We start from the raw sequence: 22,421 nt of genomic DNA, 5'->3' as shown, positions 1-22,421 counted from the left end.
GATTCGATATCTCCCAAGCTCGGTTTTTGGTTCTGGGGCTGGGGCGAAGACTTGATCCATGTTGAACTTGAGTATTTTCGTTTGTAATGGTTAATGAATATTGTTCGAAGCTATTTGGCATCTTCTACAAGTGGATGGCGAGAGGAGGGCACGCAAGTAATTTATATCCATGACGCATCCTAGTGAATAAAATTTCTACTCTAGTGAGTATATGCTCGGGCTATGTTGCATTCCGTCTGGTCACTTGTTATTGCTGATAGACTCGTAGTCATGTTTTGGACTAGAAAAGCCATAATTATGATTGTCCCCGCTCATACAATCGTTGAAAAACACAATACTGTAATGCCACTCAAGCATATCAAACTCCGCGATATCAACGCTCTAGATCGACTATTATATCGGGAAATTCCGAGCTTAAGTTGGAGCCATGTCCTTTCCGATTGAAGTCACGTTTCCATCATTCACGCTCACCATCAGCGGCGAGCTTCATCAGCCTGCCATCGGGTCCCCTGACCTCAAAGGCGCTGCCATTGTTGTGAGCCACCCCATGACGGGCGTCAAAGGACAGACGGCAGCGGACTATGCCCGAGCTCCATCTTCAGCGGGATTCTACGCCTTGACTAGCACCGCGTACATTTGAAACCGAAGCATCTGCATTACTGGCGGATGCACCTTCATTCTTTAAATCGGTCGCATACTATGACTCGGAGCGGGACCGCCGTGCTCGATCTGACCAGCCTTCGGACCTTTTGGAAAACAAGCTCCGATGGCATCCAATCAGATCCAGCGGCACCGGGAGAAGTTCCGATTTGAATCAATAACAACATCATATAATATCATATACTACCCCACTATCCCGTCGCCCTGAAAATGGCGATTCCGAGTGCCACCAGTCGGACATTACCTCCGAGCGCAAAGGGGGGGATTTGGTAAGGCCCGGTAATGGTTATCAGACAAGCATTAATTACTATAGCACTTACCAAAACCCCCTTGTGTTGCCAGGTAGTCTCCCGGCTCGATCGTATCACACATTCGGCTTGCCATGACGGGGCACCGACTCAGCATGATTGCCTATAAAAAGCCAGGTCCTCTCTGCAAGCTATATATACACCTCTTCCAACTTCATCATCCCATCATCTCTTCATAACATTTAGCGAGAAAAATGGCTGCGAAGAGTCCCGTCATTATTATTGGAGCTGGTATTGCTGGCCTGTCTTTAGCCCGAGTCCTCCAGGAGAACGGCATTCAAGTCAGCGTCTACGAGTCTTCGTCGAGAAGCGCCGCACAGGGCTACGGCATCACGCTACGATCCTGGGCATATGGTCCTTTGGTTGACAAATTGCGCATCAATTCTGACGAATTCCGCAGCGCAGTTGCCACGGATGGCTCCGTTGGCGGGATCGGAGAGATCAATCCCACGATGCATGATGCTCTCACAGGGAAGCCATTGATTGAAGCCTCTCCTTCGCAAACCGGAAGTCCCGAGGGCGAATTCTTTCGGGCGAACAGAAATCGCCTAAGAGAGTTCCTACTTCGTGGGGTTGATTGTCATTTCGATTATAAGCTCGTGTCTCTCGACATGGATGAAGGCGCAAAATTGCTGAATGCTCGCTTCGCAAACGGGGCTGTTGTTACTGGAAGTCTGGTAATAGGGGCTGATGGCGTATTTTCTAAAGGTTTCTCTTTCCCTTGACCTTCTTTCGGTCTTCCCCACGTGGTATGCCTTTTCTTTTTGAATGATGCTGACGCTCATCGCTCATTAGTACGCACGACTTTTCTCCCTACAGTTGAACCGTCGATTGCCTCTACCGTGGTGTACAATGGTGAGCGGCAGGTTCCACGGTCAGAATTCGACTCCACCATTGCTCCCTATATGCCGCATACAAATGTGCATGCGGCTGTCGCTGAGAATACAATGATATCCATCACTGTTACAGAGAAGACCGAAACGGAAGTAACGCTGACTTGGACATACACCCACCAGCCTACGCGAACGCAAAGCCCTGCCACCCTACTTGGCGAGTCTTCTGCTGGACTGCAAGTGGCTATACTTGATGCTTTTGCAGCGCTTGGCCAATTGGCGCCTCCTTTTTCCACAGCCCTGGCCCCAGAGAAGATTCGACAAGACCGACTCTATCACTGGCTCATGAGAACCATGCGTCCGCCGCAGGACGGTCTTAGACTTATGGCTTCGAAAGGTGTTGCAGTCATTGGAGATGCTGCCCACGCGATGCCTATTTTCGCCGGCGAGGGAGGCAACCATGCCTTGGTTGATGCCGTAAAACTGGGACAACATCTGGCAGACTCATATTCGCCGGCCTCCATAGATGCTTTTATTGACGAGGAGCTTCCTCGCTGGGAAATGGCAAGTGTTGGGTCTGAGAAGCGCTCTCTGTCGCTCCACAGACCTCTCAACATTTGGAGGACACTGGCAGAACAAGCTAAGAAGCACTAAGCAAAGTACTGGACCATGAATAATAGAGCATTTTTCACATTGCTATTTGCGTGCCAAGCTTAGGTGACCAACAAAGACAATGTATACATGCAGGCTTCGCAGGAATTTCTTCAAAGAGATTAACTGAAGAATCTCAATAGGAGGAGAAAACACCATACACATTTCCAACCAGATTTTTAGAAACCTGATTAGTTTCTGAGACATGGGCTTGCATTGCTGCTAATACTCGATCTAGGGGTAAGCCGCTCTTCTGCCGGGCTATTGTTGCTTTAGTAATCGCGACAGGCAATTAAACACTTGGCATTGATATGCCTTACAAGACTGTTGTGTTCACATCCGGCTCCTTCACGGCATAGATGATTCGGACTATACAATCAAGGCAACGGAGTCTCCATTTACTCAGACCCGGCTTCTGGAATGTCCATCACCCATCACGTCCGGTTCTCTATAGAGTAACTCCGGCGGCAGAACTTACTCTCCGCCAAAGGTGTTCCCTTATATTTGCTGGACTTGTCGGCGGCCACCTATACTTGACCGAGAATGCGGTGTTTGCACGTCACTCATTGCTGAAAGGAAGTTACTTCCATGAACTCTGCGCGGGTATCAACGCTACGAAGAAGCACGATGACGTACTGCCACCTCGTTTGCTGTCGATTTCTCTTGCGTAAAACTGGCTAATATCCCCTTGCTGGTGGTAGGAAACCTGTAAAGCGGTCTTGTAGGCTCCGGAGCTTTGGACTCATTTTCATCGGTTTCTGTCAGCGTATCGAGTTGTTGTGATATTTCTTTCGCAAGAAATTGTGTAAGCCCGGGCGCTGTTGTGTATAGCTCTTTAATTAAGGGCTGGTAAGAGAGATAGCGTTATATAGTATTCCTCGAGGAACGTCTTGCCTTTGAAGCGAAATCTAGAAGAAAGCGTGCCGCGGTGGCGAACTTGGCAAACAGCGTAAAGGGATCCTGTGGGAATAGCGTTAACGGATCTATAGCCATCACTTGGGAGTGAAGTTGGATGAAGGAGGAAAGGACAAGACCTAGGAGGAGAGCGACCAGGCCGCATTATATACGCCGCCAGTTCATGGGAGGCCGCTGACCTGTAACTTATCTGGCTACAGCATCTCGGTGACCGTCTTACCAGCTGGAAGCAGTAATGTACACACTGTGAATGTCCACACAGCCCAGTCGAAGCTCTCCATTGATTAAAGTGTACTAAAATTGTGCTTGGATTTACTGTGTATGGATGCTTTTACAATGGCTGATTGGGCGGCTGCTTCGTGACGCTGTTCTATTTCGATTCGTTGGCGAACCGATATTCACACTGTTTTCGAGGTGCTTGGAGAGCTTGCTTGCCAGGGTGGGTCATTTCACAGGCCGGTGAATTATTGTAGCTCGAAAAAGTGCCTATGGATCAACGACAATGATGAGCTGAGCATGATCGATTTAAACTAGGTAGGGATTTTGGGTCAAGGCAAGAAAAACAGCGAATCTAAGAATATTACATACACTAAGAGGTAAACATCTGTATTACTAGCAGATACCTACACCTTTTTTTATACATTAGCTGCCGCATACTACAAGTACTAGTATGGCTCGGAGCGGGCCGCCATGCTCGAGTCAAAGCGACCCCCGCACCTAATACCATATCCTAGCCATCTCAAGAAAGAATCAAGCTGCAAACCTATGCTCTATTAATGAACGGCAAAGATGGCTTCCACATCAGCTGAGATGCCTGAATCCTCTACTAAAAGGACAATCCCGGCACTTGGCACGCGGCTTCATCCCAACATCACCTTCCGTGACAGCGTGCGGATTGTGCTTTTTCCAATTATCCCCATCTACGCCCGAATTTACCTCTTCTCCTCAATCTGGATTACCTTTGGGCACGTTTACGTCATTAGCACCACTTGTATTTGCATTATCTACTTCAGCAAAGGGATGATTAGTCTTCGTTCAGTTTGGGACATCATCTACGGGTTATTAGTGTCTAGCTTTCCAAGCTGGGGTGCATCTATCTTACAGATAATCTGGGATGAGTCCAAGATTCAAGGCTGGCGATGGGAGGTTGTTTACTGGACGTGGGTTGCAATACAGCTAAGTTACCTCTTGCCAGAGTACTATGGGAGCGACGTTCAGGTAAGATATTATTAAGCTGTCCTACAATCACTACTGAAGTTCTAAACCAAACAGGTACTTAACACAGAACAGTATGATGCTTTTACTCATGTCCGAAGCTACATTTATATAATCTCTGGTACTATCGTCTACTTTGCCCTCTGGCCAGAAGGATGTCCGTGGCAGCACGCTTTTCTTATACTGGTGATTATCAGCTCTTTTATTGAATACGGATATCTATTAAATTTAAAATATGCGTCAGTTCTGCTGGACTTACTTGCGGCGAGTAGATACTCTAACACTAAAGTAGCCATCTCCAAAATTCCGGAAAGACCGTGCGACAAGATTCATGGCCGCATATGGAGTCGTATATGAGAGCGTCAACACTTGGGGAATGGATTCGATGGCATACAATTGGTAGTATAGTGGGGAGAAATTAGCACAACCTCCGTCGCTCGCTTACACAACTACCGCATTTTAGGCCATGTTGAGATTTTGCTTTACAGTAGCTCTCAACTAAAAGGAGCCGCAGGTCTTGCTCTCTGCATCAACCCCAGTTTCCATTACCCACCACCTACCAAGCTACTCAGAACTCAGCTAGAATACAGATAGATAATTGTGAGATGGGTTGTTTATGTGATGCTTATGACAACAGTTATTTCGCACTATACTAATCATAAGCACCATATCCTAGTTACTAATAAAGTCAGACACTTACAGTAGAAACCGAAATAAGTATCCGCTTCCTTTAATGTAAGGTTTCTTTTGACATGTACCTCTTAAAGTGCTCTGACTTTCTCCGGTATATACTATTCTGATTTCAACTTTTGTTTTTTAAATATTCAGCGTTGTAGACCGCATTCTAGGGAATTGTTGCTGTTGCGTGGCTGTGTCTTTGGTCGCCTCGCGTACCTCGGTCTTGGCTACCATCACTATCGCTTACGGGGATCTCTTCGATTGCCACTCTGTTTCCTCTTTTACATAGCGCTTCTATAGCCTTATAGATTAACAGCATATATACCTGACCTGATTGCTGCTGTGGGTGACCGAGGCTTATTACGACCGCTTTGTTGCTGGTTATCACAGCCATGTTAACGGTCTGCGATTGTCGGTAGGCATCGCAGCGCATATGCCATGGCCGCCAGTTGCCCTACATACAGATTCGGCTCCATCCTGGGGCCGAGTGTAAAAGAAAGACAGGTTAAGTTTCCTGCAGGTTTTTCTAAAGGGTCCGTGTAGTCCACCGCATAAAAGTATCCTTTGCGCAAAAATCGGGCTACCTCAGCTGCTTTCTAAAGCTGGACTACCATTAAACTCATAATCTTTAAGCAGTCTATCACTCAACCAGCCGACTTTAACAACTTCTATAGCACCTTCGCTGTTAAGCATGTTGTTTAACCCAGGTAGTTCTTTACCAAGTTCGTCTGGCACTGCCAAACGGCGGACACCATCAACCTTTAATCGGATAGCACTCATCCCTTGAAACTCGAACGCTCAGTAATTGCCAGTTTAAGTGTCTCAGGGCGCTTAATATTAATACATAGCGCGCACTGTAACTGTTCACAGTGCAGAGTGATTAGCACGGTGGACAAGGGAGGAAATACAGACCAAACCACCAATCAGCAATGTCCACGCATCGCTCATGATTTCAGCCCAACATCAGCAGAGGTTCAGTATTAAGATTCCAATCCCATAACCTCTGTCCATGTATGGACTGAATCTCTAGTCAGACCAAGCATGGAAGCTCACAAGCCAGAGTATCAACATTTCATTCCTCAGTTTCTACTGAGAAACTTCTCTCACAAACATGCGCCCACCAATAAGTCCAAAGCGGGGAAACCCAAGAAGCGCGACCGCAAGAAGATGTATCCTGGAGAGCAAGCGGTGAACAGCCTTTGCCTATCTGATGAATTTTTCCTTGATGAATGCTCGGTAAGGCGCGCCTGTGGCTTGGAAAATATGTACGTGGATACGGCAAAACCGTTGGAGCATCAAGGCCATCTGGAGAAAAGTTTGGCGTCCTTGAGAACAAGGCGAGCTGCATCTATCGCAAAATCATCAAGGCATATGAAAATGGAAAGCCGGCCATATTGCTGAAGAGAACTGAAAAAGATGTATTGCGCAAGTTTATGTTCTTGCTCACCTATCGTGGAGAGCAATACCACCGAAAGTACAACTTGGACAGCATACAGGATTATGATGAAGGCGACAAAGAACTTTTGCAGTTTTACATGGCGAAGCACGGCTTCACCAAACCAATTGATGTCTGGCTCCAGAGCTTGGAGACGATCATAGATTTGGACATTGACCCAGAAGGATGTTGGAAACGGCGTATTCGCGAGAGCATTTACCTCCCCATTGCCGACTGGTTCATCGACCATATCTGCGACATGTACATGGCCATATGCACACCGGTAAACCATGACGAAGAGTTTGTTCTTACAGACAATTGCTACAACGTAAGTGAAGGGCAGACTACTGCTTATTATGATAAAAGTACAGGCAAACACATGAACTTGTGTCCTTGCTTTCACAAATTTGCACCGATTTCTCCGAAACTTATGATAGTCCTACGGTCTAACCATCTGCCTGAACCACTTGAGGATGCGGATCCGGCCGTTGAGCAGTGGCGGCAACTCCAGAGGCAGCTGTGGATTGACTGTCAATTTGGCACCGGAACTAAATCTATTCTGGAAGATCTCCGTATCCATAAAGCAATGAATGGCAACATAGAGATTGTCAACGGGAGGCTGACGCCAAAAGCTGGATGGAACCAGCGCCTGGGTATAAACGACATTTTCTGCTTCACAATCTTTAAAATATCTACTCGCCATGTCCGAACCATCAATGGTCTCCTGATTGATCACGCATTCCATGGCTCGAAGATCATTTTCAATCGGAAAGACGTCTTCCTAGACTTGATAGAATGGTATCTAACAGAACCGTGCGAGGTGGGGAAAAATCTGATTGGAAAGAACACATTCAAACAATTGGAGTACATCAAGGGTTTGTCTGATTTTATGTTACGCGAAGGGAGGGAGATTAATCCTACAATGAAAATTTGGCCAAGCGAGGATCGCGACCTGGAGCAATTCCAGCTTCAGAACATTGCTGGAGCGCGGTTCCTTGAAGAGATGAGGTATGGAAAGGGCGGCATAGGCTCTGGCTTTATTGCAGTCTATAAGAGATTGGGTATTACACTTCTTTGTCTATAACTTTGCTAGAGATACTAATCGTGCGTGGTAGGTGGGACAGTGGCAACTTCTGATGAAGACATGGCAATGGCCAATACCATGCTCCAGATCTGGACCAGGTGCGTGGATTTAGACTGGTGTTCCCCAGAATATGAATCGATTCGCCGCAACAAACTTGCCTGCCTATTAGACGGGTATCAAAGACAGTCGTGTTCTGGGTTTTGGATGTTTTTAAAGCGAATGAGGCTGGCCCAAAAAATTCCAAACAGTGGCCGCGAGTTAATACAGGACATTGCATTGTTTGATGAACAAGCGTGCCGGGGACCAGAGGACATGCTTGCATATGGTCAGTTCCACCGCCCCTAATATCCAATATTCGTACAACTAATGCAATATTCACAGCACACCCACTAATACAAGGGCATGAACTTAATGTGGCAATGTACAAGTCTTTTAACGAGAGCATGACCATGACCAGAGGAGCTGGGTGCGGCCTAGAATCAATGGGGTTTTTCTCGCTATATGGTGACGAGAGTTGGAGAATTCCAACACCCTTTTCTCACCGGAACCAGCCGTGCGAAAATGACGAAGTCAAAGATGGACCTGATGTCGAGAAGACAGTCCGTTCCTCAGTATTTGATAGTGCGAACCGGAAAGCATCAACACAATCCCTCCACCGGAACCGGTGGTTCGATCATTACGTGATGAAAGAGAAAGTTGGGGTTAGAAAAGCAACTCATTCCTCGCTATTCAATACCGAGAACGGGAAAATACCAACCGGCCCCATCGAACAGACTAAGGCATGCGATGATAACAAGGCGAAATATGAAGCTGATATACAGAAGACAGCCCATCACTCGCGATTTCACGACAAGGGCCGGAAACCACCCACAGACTTTATCGACCCGAAGAAGGAAGCTTACGGGCAGCCTGGGCCCACGACGATGATACTCATGATGTGCACTACATTGGTTATTTTTGCTGTGGCAACGCTTTCTTTGTTGGCAACTTGTAGCTATCTTCTGGGGCTTCTTTTTTCAATCTCTCGTACCGCTGTTAAGCGGTCCGGCATGGCATTTGGACACTCTTTCGCCCGCTTCTTATACCCTGCAATTTTTGTTGGAAGCTTGCAACTATCTTCTGGCGCTTCTTTTTTATTCTCTCGTATGGCTGTTGGACGATCTGGTATGGCAATTCGACACTCTTTCGACCGATTTATATACCCTGGGGCGATCCTGGTTCTGTCTGGGGCGATTCTTGTTCTGGCTGTTTATTTGTTCTTGTTTGGCCGATCTCAAGGCACCTATAGCTGGTCCCCCCACCCGATTGTAGTCTCAAAGTATCGTCACTCGATGTCTTAGGTACAGTAACAGAGGGGAAAGCCATATCTTTTCTATTTCTAAGAGAAAGAATAGTCCCGAAACCTGTTTTTAAGAAATGCCTTAAACCCCATGATCCCATATCTTATTGCTATGTTTTGGTTCAGCCCATTCACATTAGACCTTCGCTCTTTAAAGCAAGCTTTTAATATTAACTACAAGGTGAGTAAATCCTCGTCAAGGCGGACGAAACAGAGAAGGTTTTGGCCCTATATACTTACCCTGATAGGACTGAATGGTGCTGACTAGGTTGCTCCCAAAAAGGTCATCGATAACGTTAACGTTCTTACCATTAAGGAGTGGCTCCTCCCAAAGTTACCTCTTTTTCACAAAGGTAGTTTGTAATCCAGCCGACAAGAGTGTGGATTTAATTGCTTCAGAGAATTCCGGGTCTTCTGATGAGCGCTTGCGGGTGTAGAGGAAGCTTGATATGCTGGAAAATAGCATCCAGAAACCTAGGCAGGTCAAGAAGTAGCGTCTTCCACTATAGTCTCGAAGTAGGATCAAGATTTTACACTTCAGACACTTGTAATAGTCAATTGCAATAGTCAACAAGGATGGTTATCTTAGTGAGCCCCAAGACTGACAGTTTCATGTCAAAAAGTTACGCTGCTTTCAGAAGTCTCAGATTTCAGTACTCATGTGCCCACTCCGTAATGACTTTGCCATCTGAGCCGGAATAATATCGCTTCCTCAGTCCTTTCCCGAGAAATGCAGCTTTCTCATGGATAAGCCTTGTCATCGCTGCGTCGTCGGCGTCTGGAATAGTAAGAATCTCTGCTCCCTCCATGGCACTGCCCTTCAGAGTTCTAACCTGATCCAACGCAGACTCAGGACACATGATGACATGTTTCGTCACCATGCCCATCAAAGGACAATTTTCCAACGGATAAGGATTTGAAAGAAGATGGGGAGGCACTCCAAGGCTGCCAAAGATCGATTCAAGGAAGTTGGCCAACTCCCCGGCAACACATGCCTCGTGAAGCCTCATCTCGTCCTCGCCCCGTTCAAAGTACTCCCGGTACATTTCTCGAAGCTGAATCCGATGGCGTACATCTTCGCAATTCATGAATCCGTAATCCACGATTACCGCCCGGAACGGATCAGCCACGTTCATACGTGTGAATCGCTTAAGTTCCCACACACTTTGATGCCGTCTAAGTACCATGGCCATTAAGATTTTAAAGTTGCGCATATTCGAGATTTGGTCCGCAAGCCCATATTTGCCAAACAATTCCACTATTCTAGACTCTGACATGGCATTCCAGAACTCGTCGAACGAGCATCGCTCGACAAGCAACCCATATGCGGAAGCAAGTCGCTGTTCCGAGTCAGGATCGGCCGCCGTGCAAAACCCCAATGAGATCCAGAGGTCCTCACTCACATCCGGCATGAATCCATTGCAGATCTGGGCGTAGAAGATGAGGGCTTGTCGCTTTTCAGGAGGCTGAAGTTCAACGAGCGGTAGTTTTCTATCCTCAGGACTTAAGAATTGTTTTCGAGCCGCATCGAAGCGAGCGGTAGTTCCCGGTCCTTTGCCGTTAGCTCTGAATACCTCGTTGCTCTCTAGCCACTTCATATCGCTCAGCATGGCTGGATCTCCGGTTTGAGAGCATCGGATCGTAAGCATCTCCTTCAGCCTGTTCAGTTCCACCGCGCTTCGCAGCTCTTCCTCGTCAACCTTCCACTCTGTTATCAGCCGGCGGTAAAGCTCAAAGAGCCTCCATCGACAATATCCGGAGGTGAAGCACAAAAAGCCATATTGCTTGATCACATCATCTTCCTGGGGAAATTGGTTCGTGTGACAAGCAAGAACTAAATAGTCCGTAGGATCTGTCGGTCTTCCTAAGCGGCAGGAAAATTTGTGTCGATACCAGTCAGAGCTGTGGCAATCAAGGTCACAGTAGGTGGCAACCCCACACTTCTTACAACTATGGGCGAGTTCCAAGCTTTTCTTGCAGAAGCCGCAGGCGGCTGGAGTAGCGTCCTCGCTTTTGGGACCTCTGGCAATAACCCTCGGCATATCTGTGATATCCCATGTAGCTTCGGAGGTGACAATGCTGATCTCGCCCCTAACAGGCGAATTGGCCCGCGTCAGTAATTATAGCATGTACCAGAGAAAAGCTCACAGCCAAACCCGACAACGTACTTGGCTTCTATGTTGCGCTTGTGAGACATGGTAAACCACTCTGCCTCCCTCGCTAGAAGTCTTGGATCCTCAACCACGCTATTAAAGATGGTCTGCGTCCTTGCATAAGCGGGCGGAACTGCGGCTGCAATCATTGATTCCTTCTCTGCATCTCTGTGAGACGCTTCATCCATACTCCGAAGACTATCCCTTATACATTGAACAGCTTTGCTCAATTTCTTGGCGTCCTCCGAGTTGATCCAGAGTACAGAGGGGAGTGTCCATTGAGAGTAACACTTCCCATGATTTCCTCGAGTTTCAAAATAGCCCATTTCCCGAAGCATATGACCGCAGAGAAGGCATGTCTTCTTGCTGATCCCGAGATAAGGGAAAACATCTGTCCTAGGGATCCCAGAACTAAGATATGCCATCAGCATCATCTCAGCATGGACGTGCTTGCGTTTACTGAATAATTTGCCAAATCTGGGCTCTAGGCGTGTTGCGGCCGGAAACTCTTCCTCAGACAAGTGCCATTGCTCAACCTTCCTTGGTGGAAGACTATCCAACAAGGTAATCTTGATGTTACGAAAACCAGAGCATTGCTGAGCTACATGAACAAACGCCTGTGCGCCTCGCATCGGCCTGCGGATAAACGCCAATTCTTCCACGACACGACGAAGCTTCTTTGGTGTCAGGTTGGCCTTTAGTTTGGCGTAGAAGTCTGTGTCATGCGATAGGTGCTCGACATGATTAGCAAACTGAGAAACAGCCTGTTGGCCGGAAGCAACTCCACCACACCCGTCGTCGTCTTTGAAGAAGTTCAATCCCGTCTTTCCTCCCTCGATAGACATTGCTTCTTTGGCGTGGTGCCGAATTCTTTGGCTATAATATTCCACCAAGATGCTCCGGAGCGCCGGGAGCGGGTCTGACTCGAAAATATCTGTGCCAGGAGTTGGTTAAATTAAAAGGCGTAGCAACTTGCTGGAACGGACACAAACCGTCAGAAGAAATTCGCTCGAGGAGTGCGGCCAAGTATTCGAGCATCATGACGTCCTTGTCTGACCAAGTTTTCCCGTTCGTAGGTGAGTTCCGAGCAGCTACGATAGTCACCTCCTCGTCATTGTAAAGTAACGCCGTGCTAGTGATCAGTGAAGGCTCTTTGCTGTGGCAGAGGAGCTCCGCAAGTCGGTCGAGAAAGCCTTTTTTAATTCTGGCATCGCCATCCAGGGATGCTGGGGCGAGAAGATTGGTACACTCTTCATCGTCAATGGACTCATCGAGATCGTCTTCGCCATCCTTGGTTGAAGACAGGGGTTCCCTCTGCAGTTGCTGGATCTGACGCCAGGCTGCCAAAGTGGTTATCTCGGACTCTGCATCGAGATGGAAGCGCCATTCGGTAGCGTCGCTAGAGTTTGGGGCCGATGAGAATGCAGAAACAACACTGACAAGGGTCATTTTGACTAAATCAACAGATGTTATCTAAGATTAGCATCGTTCAGAGCGGTTAGCACTGAACATTTAGTCGCACTGGATTAGGCTGTTACCATAGAGAGGAGTATAAGGTGCGGGGGTTGACACTATCTTCTATGGCCCGGTGATTGGTGTTCTACAAGCAATCTTCCATCTACTTTCATCATTCGCTATTGGTCCACTTCTATGGGCGAACTCGAATACGGCCATTTCCAAGAACGTTGATTGGCCTTATCTAGAGCAGCTGTAGTAGCAGTAGACCCATTCAGCAGCACATTGTTGCCATCAGCATACGCTGCTCATCCAGGTGCGGCGCTATGTTCAAGACCTGCACGTCAACGCCAACTTTGACGGATGTATGAAGAGGGCATATCTATAAATGAATGTCCAAACAGTGATTATGCTACACTAGTTAGTCATTAAACGAACTGTAACAGTACCTATAAAGTACAAACACGGCAGGGGTGTTGCTGTAAGTCACAATCCAACTAGAAACGGATTCTTCTTATCATCTTTATTTAGCTAATCCGCGACACCCATTTCGCCTTCAACTGTATGCCACAGGCTTGTTTAATAGAGTACTTGCGGAATTTAGTTTTACCGTTTGCAAATACCCATCAAGTGGAGCCCAGCTGTTATGGATGCTACCATTAGAATGCGGAGTAGCATCTCGACCCTATCGTCAACTTCCATACAGTGAGTCTATAAGAAACACCGTATATGTGAAAATTTTCTATATATATACACTATGAATTCCATACCGGCGGAAATGTGAGTTAAAGTAATGTAGGATATGAATATTAAAGGCTAATACCTACACATAGCATTGCTTCATCATCCCCATTCCGATTTCTAGTGGGCCCTAATCAGCGGGAATTTATCATATATTCAGCTCTCTTTGCACACCAGTCCCCTGTTTTTGAGAAATTAGTAAACGGTAATTTCTCTGAATCAACAGAAAAGTGTGTTCAATGGAAATCCGTGGATGAAGATACTTTCATTTGTTTCTGGCAGTATACGCATACTGGGAGATACACTGCTGCTTCTCCGGTTATTGGACTAAAATCAGAATCCGAAGCCACTTGTGAGCCACCACCACCGAGTCCGCCATCACCAACCTTTGCAGCCTTCTTTGGTACTACGGCTGCTAAGAAAGACGAGACTCCTCCAAAAGAACTTACAAAACGTGAGATTCAGTGGAATGAATTTAGAAAACAGCGAGCTTCTGTCAATTTTGGCGCGTTTCGTTCTACTGGTGGTCTCTTTGGTTCACGTGTCAGAAGCAACTACGCGCATGAAGACTATACAAATCATTTTCTCTTACATGCACGAATTTATGTCTTTGCAGAATGCTACGGTATTACTGGACTAATGGATCTTTCACTTAATGAGCTACATGGAACCTTGGTAAGATTTACACTATATAAAGAACGAATTAATGATGTAGTGGCGTTAATACGTTATTGCTATGAAAACTTGGTTCCAGAACCGCTAAGAGAGGTTGTTGCTCTATACTCGGCCTGTAAGCTTGAGAAGTTATGGTTGAGCGAGGAATTCCACGCGCTTGTGGAGGCCTATGGTGAACTATCGAAGACTTTATTTGGGTTGATAGTGAATGTATTATAGGTTGGATAAATTACAGTACCGTACATACAGCAGCGCCCGAAATAAGTGTCCGCTTTGTTGATGTAAAGTTTCTCTCCGCACGGATCATTTTTGTGGCGCTCCCTCAGCGAAGCCCATACGAGCCGGAACTAACCTTTATTTGTGACGTCAATTTGCTGCTATTGTTTGCTCTTGCGACGGATAAATGTTGCAACAAGAACTTATTTAGCCTTAACAATTGCGGTGTGAGTTAAAATTAATGTATATTTTATGCAATTAGTTGTGGCTAATATAAGACAAAGAACAACGACGGGCCTTCACTTATAAATTTTCCAAAGTATTTGTTCTTTTTCACAGTCGCTTTATGTATATAGCCACGCAAATTACATAGTTACGTTGAATTATATATTAGCTATATAAATCAATTACCCCCCTCTGTGACGAACCGTACACTAGATAGTTAGTAATACGAGCAATTCCCAAGGGACAAACCTAGAGTTCAGTTCTGGGTTTATGTTGGCGGAGCGGTTAGGAGACCTTTGGTTAATGTAGGCAATAGTAGACAAATGTCACCAGAGAGTAAGTCCGTAGAGCGTGTTGCAATCTTGATTCTGTGTTAACAACTGGCTATCTAAGTTGTCGAAATGAGTGTAAGTGTATGTGAAATTGCTAATAAAAGCCTTTGATCTTGGAATAGCAAAAAGAACAAAAAAAAAGTTTCTTCTTGACCTGTGAGCAGAGAGATTTAAGATGCAACCTTAGATCTCACAAGCTTGGTAGCGTCGGTGATTTTTTGTATTAAAACAGCATTCCGTCTGCTATATACATAATTTCTAGGCGATCGAGTGATTTATTCTCCGGAAGGGTTGTACTCTCCCGAAGGATTTTTCTTCCTCCTCTTCCCGTCTCACTTTCTGTTTTTGTTTTCACTTTCTGTTTTTGAACCAAGATGTAAGCATAAAACGCTTGTTTTTCACTCTCACTGTAATAGGAAATATATGCCTCATGGTAGGATTTTCAGGTACATGTTCAAGCTAATTGCTAAAAGTGGGACTAACTAATAGCAACTAATATAACCCGGGCCCGAGCTATACGATATGTGGCATCGGGCGGGTTATATCGCTTAGCACGACAACGCTGACAACTGCTGCCTTGAATCCTTTGTCTGTGGGTACATATTCCTTGTTTCTACAAAGGGAAAGCAAAGATGGTTTAATTTCCAATAGGTATAGTAAATAGGCACGAATGGATCCTGCCGACTTAAAGCCGCAGCAGGGCCGTCACATAAGATATTGAGTCCTTTCGATTCTAGAACAATAAACCCATCCTTTGCAACTCTCCTCCTTCTGTATTTATCATAGGTCATTTATGACTATTGCCGAGCTTGGCTATTTCCCTTACGCAGAATCATATTCGGGAACTATTTTCTTCAAATATCTCGGTCCAACTCTAACCGAAGCTATGGAATCAGCGAACCCTGTCTCTAACGCTGAGCTTATCTCGGAAATCCAGACGCGTGGCCATTGCCGACGCTACGGCAGTTGTAAGCAAAGCAAGGAATAATGAAGGTGACAAAGCGTAACTTGAAGCAAAGTTGATTATCCCGTCTCGCATTAACATGTTGGTAAGGGGGGAGAATATATAAATGAAGACATTGCTTCATCTCATCTTTCAATCTGGCCATCACACAAGCATTGTTCAAACAAAGGTTACCTACCTATCCATACATCTGCTATAATCATGCGTCTCATCTCTTTTCTCGCTCTTGTTGGCGCTGCCATCGCGCTGCCAGCAACTGAAAGCGCTGGAGCAGCTCCTCCTAGTCGCCCCATGCCTGATATCAACGCCATCAAAGCCGTACCACAAGAACATTTTACAAGCTATCAGACGGGTGGCTTAAAACGCCAGACTCTTACGTCTACTGCAACAAAGACCAAGCGAGGCTGGACTTGCAGCACCTCACCAATCTTGACCTGGGGTGACAGCGACACTGGTGGCAAGGGCATTACCATTACTAATGCTGACACTGACTGGAGGGGCTTTTACATTTACCACAATAACTGTGATACTGTTCCTTGGAAGTATATCTGGGTCGGAGCTAACCAGACTGAGTTTGTTTCCTTCCCTGATGGCTTTGAAGGCCGTATTCAACGCGGAGTCGACCAATACATGCTTAACGGCCAGGCACAATGGCTTGGTTCATGGTTTGAGGTTAGCTGGGACGGAAATGGCGTCGGTTGGAGCGACGTCTCCCTTATTCGTGGATGTGATGGTGGTATTTTGACTTGGGGTCTTGACGCTGCAAAGGCTTGGAAGGGATTTACGCAATGGATTCTGGACGGTGCGCCTACAGGAGCGTATGACATGAAGAATGATGGACAATGGGTGCTCAAGGCAACGGAGGGGCTCGATGGTTCAATTAACACAGTCCCTCGCGACTGGGAACTCCAGCAGGTTGGCTCTGACTACGTTTATGTCGATGACTATCATGGTAATCCAGTCATTGCATCGAGCAACGGCCGTTTCGGTACTTACTGGCCCGGTGGCCGCGCATAAAGCTACCTAGCTTTGTTTCTACATGGAGCCTGATTAATCACTCTGGGGGTATATATATGTACATGTATGTTTTTAATGTTGTACATTCACTGTGGAGCCACTCTCTACTTACCTCATATTGATGTAGCTTAGATTCCTGAATGTGCCATAGCACGTTACAGTATGAGGAGTAAGAATAATAAAAGATGAAAGCTATGTATAATTTAACTGTGTGGCCTTGATTGTATGTAGCATTATATTCGTGGAACTATCGGGACTTTCCAATACATACAGTAGCGACCGAAATGAGTGTCCGCTTTTGTCAATGTAAAGTTTGTGTCCGCACGGACCACTTATGTGGCGCACTGTGGCTGATACCGTGCGCAACTTCTGGCAGGCCGTACCCTAAAAGTGGAGGCCATAACATGAGCCGGAAAATGACTTTCACGTCATCCGTCAAACCTTAATGCTTAATACCTTACGTTCAAGGCACAAACGCATATCATCATTTGCCGCCATCTAGGCATCTCGGCAGAACTTAGATCCGAGATCCCCCCAGCTGTACAACCCCGCATTTCTCTGCCAAGGATCGTGCCTAACCTAGATCATTAGGCGCAAATATACCTGCGCGTTACACGGTGCCAGGAAACCACATTTCAGTTACTCAGTATCAACACCCGTAACGCAACCATCCAGACGGAACAGCTGAGATGATAACTCAAACCTTAGGAGTATGTGCTACCTGCGACAAACCGGCCACGATGCGGTGTGCTGGTTGCAAAGATGCACCGGATTACCTGCCTGGCGATGCTCTAGACACTTTTTATTGTGATCGGGATTGCCAAATAAAAACAAGAGAGACTCACAAGGACAGGTGTCGCAATTTATCCCGGCGGATTGCGCTTCACCGTGCTGCTAAAATCCTCAAAACTGCGTTATTGGCGTACAGGGAGATGGTCTATGACCTCAATCTCACGCATATCGAAAGTAAGGACGGCATCCTGAGGCTCCACCAAATTCCCAAAACAAGACCCATGCGTTGCGTGTTTCCTGGACATCTCACCAACAACATCGAGCATAAGGAAGCGGCCCTTCTTGTCAATCAATGCACGACGGCTATGGTACTGTTGGGTCGTTTGACTCGCAAATTGCTCTCAGGTCTCTTAATCCCATTTTCTCATTCCTATTTCGCCATTCGGCTAACATCTTGTAGGGGTTCCTTTGACTTTCGAAATAGTGGACCTAGAGGTGGGCAAGCCAAGGTTTCCAGCAAAGCTATACCCAGCACCTGAATCCAGCGGCGTGCCCCATACAGTAATCATCATTGGCCGACTCTTCGTGGGGGAGACTTGGATTATTGATACAACTGGCTGTCAGTACGGGTTCAAGGATGTTCTGGTCCCATTCAAGAGGTATCTCGAAGACCATCAATGTCGGATGTTGGGAGAACGTACCACATATGATGCGACCGAAACCAAAGACCTGGACTACTACGCTGAGCTTCCTTTTATGAATACGGGATTACAAAAGGAGGATAGGAAAATTGAACGGAGGGCTCGGCTGCATTTCGCTAAGTTTGTTGATGCGCAAATAACCCCTGACATCCTACAGGGTCCAAGTAAAGTGTTTGAGGAAAAGCGCCTCTCCTTGGAGTCCGATTTGAAGTTATATATGCAGAGTTACAATAAGTAGGATCAAGGCGGTATACATGAGACAACAGTTACGCAAAGGGCCTACCCCGACAACCATGCCTATCTCTTAAATAGCTAAAAGTGGTAGATAGAGAAGCCATAGTTGCTTCTCAGTCAGAAGCTTGTACCGTTGGCGCAGATATCCTAGAGATTGAGATCATGCCAATTACCATTAAAGCATGCTTTAGTCATCATTACCCCAGCCATCGATTGAGCCAGCTTATTCCATGGGGAGCCATAATCCCTTCTCCAGTACTGGCACCATATCGGAAATGGGGAGGCCTTCCTTGCTCCAATGCTGCCTTAATTACAATTTCACATCCTGTATTTCATCAGTCTTCTTAAAAAGCCCTTTAGCTGATATAAGGTACAGTCGGCCCACTAAAGAAATCCTGAGAAGTTAGCACTATCATTAGGTAATCGGATCTAGGACTTGCCAAGCTGATTAATGAGTCTATATCTTGTTGGACCGGTCTCTACGAGGTGTTTCAGCCAATCAGTTGCCATACTTCCTTCTGGCACTGCGGTGGCCCAGCTTCTTGGACAGCCCTCCAATGAGCCGTCGATAAGTATCTGAGACAGGAAGTATCCGCATGTGCGGGTCGCACTGTCGCAGCTGACTAATAAATATAAAGAACTGTATAGTATTTAATCGCTAATAAAAAAAAAGTATTGCTATTCGGGCGGTACTTTTTTTGCTATTCGGGCGGTAACTAACCTAATTAAGAAGGTGGGTCTATTAGCTTAAAATCTCTCCTATCTTTAAGTAGCTTTTAAATATAAAAGAAAATTATTTAAAAATAAATAAAATAAAAAGTTTTATAATTTATATAATAAATTTTAATATTTTTAAATTATTTTCTATTTTTATTTAAAATTAAGCTTTAAAAACCTATTTAAACTTAAAATAAGATTTTTTTATATATTTCTTAATAAAAAAGAGTATATTAATAATATTTATAATATTTAAATATATAAGATTTTATTTATTTAAAAAGTTACCTAATTTTCTTAATATTTTTATAAGAAAATACTAGATAAAAATTACTATAGTTTCTAATAGCTATATAAATTTATATAAATTTAATAAAAATAAAAATAAAAGTTATTTAGCTAATTTTACTAATAAATAATTTATTAATAATTTTTAAAATATTCTTTTAACTTAATTTTAGGACTTTTTTACTAAAAGAAAATATAGTGTTTTTAGTAATTTTTTAGAGGTACTTTAAATACCGCCCGAATAGTAAAAAAAGTACCGCCGGAATAGCAATACTCTAAAAAAAACTAGCTACAGTACGTGAAATTATATAGACTAAAGACAGCAGTTTTTGGCTTTTGAGATGCTGGTTATATACTCATAAGTACCTTCCATTGCTTGCTTAAAAAGGAAATATTTAAAAGGCGGAAGGGTATTTTGCACAAGACTATACTTATTATTTTAATAACTTGGTAATGGAGGGTTGAAGGGGCGTTTCGTAATATACAGTGTAGTATGTCGCTACCTTTCTCTTACTGCAAGTCAGCTGATAAGGTCATGGCGACGGTAGCCGCAACTAGGCGCCGGAACTAACATCTTATCCAATAACCAAAAACGGACGGAACTCTTAGGACCGCCATAGGACAGTACATAATGATGAGAGAAGATTCGCACTGTACCAGCCACAGATTGGCCAAATGGCCCGTGCGGAGAGAGAATTTACATTGACAAAAGCGGACACTCATTTCGGTTCCTACTGTACATACATTTCTTCATCAGATGCGCTCATGTATGCGGCCTTTAAAGTGGGTCTGCCGGCCGGTGGCTTTCTGTCCCAACGCAGCGAATTGCCCGATCGGGGTATCAATAAGACGACAGAACGGGCCTTCAATAACACCCAATTGTCCCTGCGCAAACAAAGCACCGGCCACCAGTGGGCAGATAAGAGCCTTTGCTGACGACTAATCCCATCTTTGGAAAGCGGCTTCAGATGAATAAGTAGTGCGCTTTTCGTCCCGTGTTCAAAAAAAAAAAAATTGTTTCTCACCTCGCTAGGCTACAGATCATTATCTTCGCTTCTGCGAGGCTGTATGTATGTATCAAAAATCCTCGACGAGTTTTTTTTGAGCTTTCCATACGAGAGTGAATGATACAGCTCGGAATGATGCTTCTAGTGAATGCCTCCCGCATTTACTAGCAAAACCTCAGCCGCAGCCATCCGTCTCCTCATGGCCCACCGTCCGCTATTGCTTAAAATCGCTTCATGTCTTAGCCTCCATCTTGCACAGCAATAGAGGCTTCCTTTCAATAAACTTCGACCAGCACGGTCTTCACTACCGCTCAATAGCCAGTGCCTTCCACCAACATTCAAGAAAAAGTCCAGCTGAACATGTATCGGTCGTAGCCAGTCGCGCGTGGTTTTCTGTAGAGGTAGTCTGAGTGCAAAGCGAGATGGAGGCTTATTGACAAACATGGTCAATAACAAGTGCTCAATAACGAAAAAGAGTGGATTCACCACTTGAGCTTCAACCATGTGTATGCAAAGGATGGAAACATCTTCACCTCCAAGGCAAAGATCGTCAGCCATATAGTCTTCCCATAATCCCATCGATAATTGTTTGCTTTTTTCATCTTCATCGCATCTCTTCTTTCACAACTTCAACCGCAGTTGATTCAAACATCTCTTCATCCACAATGAAGTTCCTCACCGCCATCACCCTCTTCGCTACTGCGGCCATGGCTGCCCCCAACCCTGAGCCCTGGTGCTGGCGCGTCGGCGAGTCTTGTTGGAAGGCCAAGCGCGCCAACGAGGCCCTGACCCTTGCCGTCCGATCATTCGATGGCATCGAGGCTCGCGGCGACGCACCCAACGGCATCCCCAACGAGCTCGCCTACAAGGCCATTGGCGGTCTCGAGAACCTCGCCATCCTTGTCGCCCAGGCCTCTGAGGACCCTTCCACCTTCTTCGGCAACCAAACTGAGCCCGCCAAGCGCGACCTCCAGGAGGAGAAGCGCTGGTGCTGGAGAGTCGGCGAGTCGTGCTGGAAGGCCAAGCGAACTGAGGAGATTCAAGAGGACAAGCGCTGGTGCTGGCGTGTCGGCGAGTCCTGCTGGAAGGCCAAGCGTGTCGCCATGGCTGTTCTCGATGCCACTATCGAGGGCGATGTGAAGCGAAGCGTCGAAACTGAAGAGCCTCTTGCCAAGCGCTGGTGCTGGCGAGTGGGCGAGTCTTGCTGGAAGGCCAAGCGCAGCGTTGAGTTTATCCAGGACCAGGCTCGCAGCCTCATTGAGTCTCTGGAGTAAACGATGGCTCTAAAGATGTTAGTCTTCCTTTTCAACCTTTGCCATGTCAATGCTTGGATGCAAAGATTGCTAATATTCATCATCCATAGAAACACAAATCAGTAAAAAACAAAAACAAACGCAACGCCGGTCACGCTTCATGAGCCATGCACTCCTTCATTTCTTTCTCTCCCGATATCCACTTGGATATTCCGGGTTCATATAACTAGGCGGGATTTCTCAATCAAAATTTTCCGCTATTTTTCATCGGGCAAACAGAACCCGAGTCATCAGAGACTATGCCGGCATGGCAAGAAAGGATAGTCATGGATGTCTTCTTGTATTTTAGTATAGCTTCAAGAGTATAGTACTTTGCAAAACATATCAAGCTTGTATATGGCAAGACGTTTCCATGCGCAGAACTGTGACAGATGTTTCATGCAAGACAAATCGTGACAAAGTCGATGCACTTTGTGGGTGAACATCGGCAGGACATATCGAGACAAACATGCCGCTTGGTCGAACGAGCACCAGCGATTAGATAACAGCGTCAAAAGTTTTTGACTTGTATACCTTGTTGAAGTTCATGGACC

At 45.7% G+C, this 22,421-nt stretch overlaps 9 protein-coding genes across 9 annotated transcripts; 8 read left to right on the top strand and 1 right to left on the bottom strand.

Moving 5' to 3' along the window:
• Nucleotides 1-427: 427 nt before the first annotated feature.
• Nucleotides 428-640, top strand: TrAtP1_007604 (uncharacterized protein; the record flags this gene model as incomplete). Its single annotated transcript, XM_066113592.1, has 1 exon — nucleotides 428-640. One exon carries the CDS (start codon nucleotides 428-430, stop codon nucleotides 638-640), a length of 213 nt encoding a protein of 70 aa, XP_065969678.1.
• A 522-nt stretch (nucleotides 641-1,162) lies between these two features.
• Nucleotides 1,163-2,455, top strand: TrAtP1_007603 (uncharacterized protein; the record flags this gene model as incomplete). Its single annotated transcript, XM_014092466.2, has 2 exons — nucleotides 1,163-1,676; nucleotides 1,764-2,455. The coding sequence occupies 2 exons, from the start codon at nucleotides 1,163-1,165 to the stop codon at nucleotides 2,453-2,455; spliced, it is 1,206 nt and encodes a 401-aa protein (XP_013947941.2).
• A 1,701-nt stretch (nucleotides 2,456-4,156) lies between these two features.
• Nucleotides 4,157-4,985, top strand: TrAtP1_007602 (uncharacterized protein; the record flags this gene model as incomplete). Its single annotated transcript, XM_066113591.1, has 2 exons — nucleotides 4,157-4,585; nucleotides 4,875-4,985. 2 exons carry the CDS (start codon nucleotides 4,157-4,159, stop codon nucleotides 4,983-4,985), a joined length of 540 nt encoding a protein of 179 aa, XP_065969677.1.
• Nucleotides 4,986-6,326: 1,341 nt separating this feature from the next.
• TrAtP1_007601 (uncharacterized protein) lies at nucleotides 6,327-8,430 on the top strand. Its single transcript, XM_066113590.1, has 4 exons — nucleotides 6,327-7,493; nucleotides 7,598-7,756; nucleotides 7,811-8,104; nucleotides 8,161-8,430. Exons 1-2 carry the CDS (start codon nucleotides 6,490-6,492, stop codon nucleotides 7,608-7,610), a joined length of 1,017 nt encoding a protein of 338 aa, XP_065969676.1. The 5' UTR covers nucleotides 6,327-6,489; the 3' UTR covers nucleotides 7,611-7,756; nucleotides 7,811-8,104; nucleotides 8,161-8,430.
• Nucleotides 8,431-9,768: 1,338 nt separating this feature from the next.
• On the bottom strand, nucleotides 9,769-12,720 carry TrAtP1_007600 (uncharacterized protein; the record flags this gene model as incomplete). Its single annotated transcript, XM_066113589.1, has 3 exons — nucleotides 9,769-11,209; nucleotides 11,287-12,205; nucleotides 12,264-12,720. 3 exons carry the CDS (start codon nucleotides 12,718-12,720, stop codon nucleotides 9,769-9,771), a joined length of 2,817 nt encoding a protein of 938 aa, XP_065969675.1.
• A 702-nt stretch (nucleotides 12,721-13,422) lies between these two features.
• On the top strand, nucleotides 13,423-14,396 carry TrAtP1_007599 (uncharacterized protein). The gene is made up of 2 exons (XM_014092463.2): nucleotides 13,423-13,506; nucleotides 13,560-14,396. The coding sequence occupies exons 1-2, from the start codon at nucleotides 13,484-13,486 to the stop codon at nucleotides 14,359-14,361; spliced, it is 825 nt and encodes a 274-aa protein (XP_013947938.2). The 5' UTR covers nucleotides 13,423-13,483; the 3' UTR covers nucleotides 14,362-14,396.
• Nucleotides 14,397-15,589: 1,193 nt separating this feature from the next.
• On the top strand, nucleotides 15,590-17,096 carry TrAtP1_007598 (uncharacterized protein). Its single transcript, XM_014093169.2, has one exon. It carries the CDS (start codon nucleotides 16,081-16,083, stop codon nucleotides 16,894-16,896), a length of 816 nt encoding a protein of 271 aa, XP_013948644.2. The 5' UTR covers nucleotides 15,590-16,080; the 3' UTR covers nucleotides 16,897-17,096.
• A 392-nt stretch (nucleotides 17,097-17,488) lies between these two features.
• TrAtP1_007597 (uncharacterized protein) lies at nucleotides 17,489-18,860 on the top strand. The gene is made up of 2 exons (XM_014093168.2): nucleotides 17,489-18,033; nucleotides 18,089-18,860. Exons 1-2 carry the CDS (start codon nucleotides 17,586-17,588, stop codon nucleotides 18,565-18,567), a joined length of 927 nt encoding a protein of 308 aa, XP_013948643.1. The 5' UTR covers nucleotides 17,489-17,585; the 3' UTR covers nucleotides 18,568-18,860.
• A 2,380-nt stretch (nucleotides 18,861-21,240) lies between these two features.
• On the top strand, nucleotides 21,241-21,849 carry TrAtP1_007596 (uncharacterized protein; the record flags this gene model as incomplete). Its single annotated transcript, XM_014093166.2, has 1 exon — nucleotides 21,241-21,849. One exon carries the CDS (start codon nucleotides 21,241-21,243, stop codon nucleotides 21,847-21,849), a length of 609 nt encoding a protein of 202 aa, XP_013948641.2.
• Nucleotides 21,850-22,421: the final 572 nt, after the last annotated feature.

The sequence above is a fragment of the Trichoderma atroviride genome, chromosome 4, assembly GCF_020647795.1.
Source record: "Trichoderma atroviride chromosome 4, complete sequence".
Lineage (NCBI taxonomy): Eukaryota > Fungi > Ascomycota > Sordariomycetes > Hypocreales > Hypocreaceae > Trichoderma > Trichoderma atroviride.
This window is presented reverse-complemented; position numbering and strand designations above follow the sequence as displayed.

Coding starts and splice junctions, on each gene's coding strand:
- TrAtP1_007601 (XM_066113590.1), top strand. CDS start 6,490: ATGCTCGGTAAGGCGCGCCTGTGGCTTGGAAAATATGTACGTGGATAC.
- TrAtP1_007599 (XM_014092463.2), top strand. CDS start 13,484: ATGAATTCCATACCGGCGGAAAT. Junction 13,507..13,559: donor AATTCCATACCGGCGGAAAT/GTGAGTTAAAGT, acceptor ACCTACACATAG/CATTGCTTCATCATCCCCAT.
- TrAtP1_007598 (XM_014093169.2), top strand. CDS start 16,081: ATGCGTCTCATCTCTTTTCTCGCTCTTGTTGGCGCTGCCATCGCGCTG.
- TrAtP1_007597 (XM_014093168.2), top strand. CDS start 17,586: ATGATAACTCAAACCTTAGGAGTATGTGCTACCTGCGACAAACCGGCC. Junction 18,034..18,088: donor GACTCGCAAATTGCTCTCAG/GTCTCTTAATCC, acceptor AACATCTTGTAG/GGGTTCCTTTGACTTTCGAA.